Source organism: Egretta garzetta, unplaced genomic scaffold (genome assembly GCF_000687185.1).
Source record: "Egretta garzetta isolate BGI_Z169 unplaced genomic scaffold, ASM68718v1 scaffold347, whole genome shotgun sequence".
Classification (NCBI taxonomy): Eukaryota; Metazoa; Chordata; class Aves; order Pelecaniformes; family Ardeidae; genus Egretta; species Egretta garzetta.
Genome location: NW_009260184.1, coordinates 410,271 through 411,640, shown reverse-complemented (window position 1 = coordinate 411,640; position 1,370 = coordinate 410,271). Strand labels below are relative to the sequence as shown.

Sequence of the window (1,370 nt, the reverse complement as noted above, 5' to 3'; positions counted from 1 at the left end):
GCCTCGCCAGCAAAGTGCCCAGCCCACCCTATGCAGCGGCAGTGGGGCAGGAGAGCAGAAGTTTGCTTTTCCTCCTTCCTTGCTGCCCTAGTGTTGGACCCTACAGCCCCGGCCGATGCCGCCGGGACCAGGAACAAGCTGCAGGGCTCGCGTCTGCCCGCTCCTACCTGGCATGACTGTCTTCTCGCAGGCAATGCACTTGGAGGAGAACTCGCTGCAGTAGCAGTCGTTACACAGCAGCTCCTCGCCTTGGCAGGTGAACGGCTCGTCGGCCAGAGAACGGTCGCAGCGGAAGCAACGAAAGCAGTGCTCGTGGTAATGGCGATCCTCGTAGTACAGCTCCTGGGGAGGACAGCCGAGATGAGGGGGGGACCGATCGCCCCAGGGAACCGCGCTGCCCAGCCGCGGCACCCCCTACTCACCCTGCAGTCGTGCCCGATCAGCTCTTTGCACTCATCGCAGGTGTTGGCAAAGTGGGCGTCGTAGCAGGGGATGCAGTACGGGCCATTGTCCATCTGGATGTACTTGCGCCCATACAAGGACTCCTTGCAGTTGTCACAGTCAAAGCACTCTGTCATGGTGCCAGCCTGAGGGCCTCCTTCACCTGCTAAAAGATCAGCGGAGATGCTGGGTCAGTATCAGCTTACAGCGCCCGAGATGTCCCTGCACGGCCCTGCCATCTCCAGAGGGCAAGGACCGCGAATCCCTGCGCTGGGCCAACAAACCGCCACCATCCGGGGAGGGCGCAGACCCGGGATGCTGCACCTGCTCTGTGGCTGTTGGCACTTCCAAAAAAGCCTGCGCACATTCAGGACCTGGCATGAATCTCGCCTCAGGTTCGTATTCACGACCAGCAGCTGGAGCAGCTAGGCACCGCTTGGAGAAGCCCAGACACGTAAGCACATGGCTGAGCTTCTCATCGTCCGCCTCCTTGCTGGGAAGCAAAGTGTAAATGATGGCCCAAAGAGAGACTTTTTTTTGCATGTAAAGTTTTGATTTGGCACCCAAAACAGGACCATGCCCACGCTGCGTGGGTGCACACCCACTGTCACATCAGAGAGCCAGCCACCCTCGAGGGAGACCTGCCTACCAAGCGGCCCTGCAGAGACCCACACTCCATCGTCCGCCTCCTTGCTGGGAAGCAAAGTGTAAATGATGGCCCAAAGAGAGACTTTTTTTTGCATGTAAAGTTTTGATTTGGCACCCAAAACAGGACCATGCCCACGCTGCGTGGGTGCACACCCACTGTCACATCAGAGAGCCAGCCACCCTCGAGGGAGACCTGCCTACCAAGCGGCCCTGCAGAGACCCACACTCAGCCACCAGCGCAGCCCGGGACCAGCGGCAGGGTTCCTCCTGCTGGCCCGCGA

At 60.0% G+C, this 1,370-nt stretch overlaps 1 protein-coding gene across 2 annotated transcripts in view; it reads right to left on the bottom strand.

The window, feature by feature from the left end:
* The window catches only part of FHL3 (four and a half LIM domains 3), a 34,446-nt gene that overhangs the window by 30,469 nt on the left and 2,607 nt on the right, over positions 1-1,370 (bottom strand). For both annotated transcript variants that reach the window (XR_004842415.1, XM_009642104.2), the window contains 2 exons: positions 423-607; positions 168-342 (listed from right to left, as the gene is read on the bottom strand). Coding sequence is in view for 1 of the 2 variants with exons in the window: in XM_009642104.2 (XP_009640399.1) it covers positions 168-342; positions 423-578 (331 nt within the window). In the remaining variant the exon portion in view is untranslated. Of the gene's footprint in view, positions 1-167; positions 343-422; positions 608-1,370 lie in introns of those variants that run through there.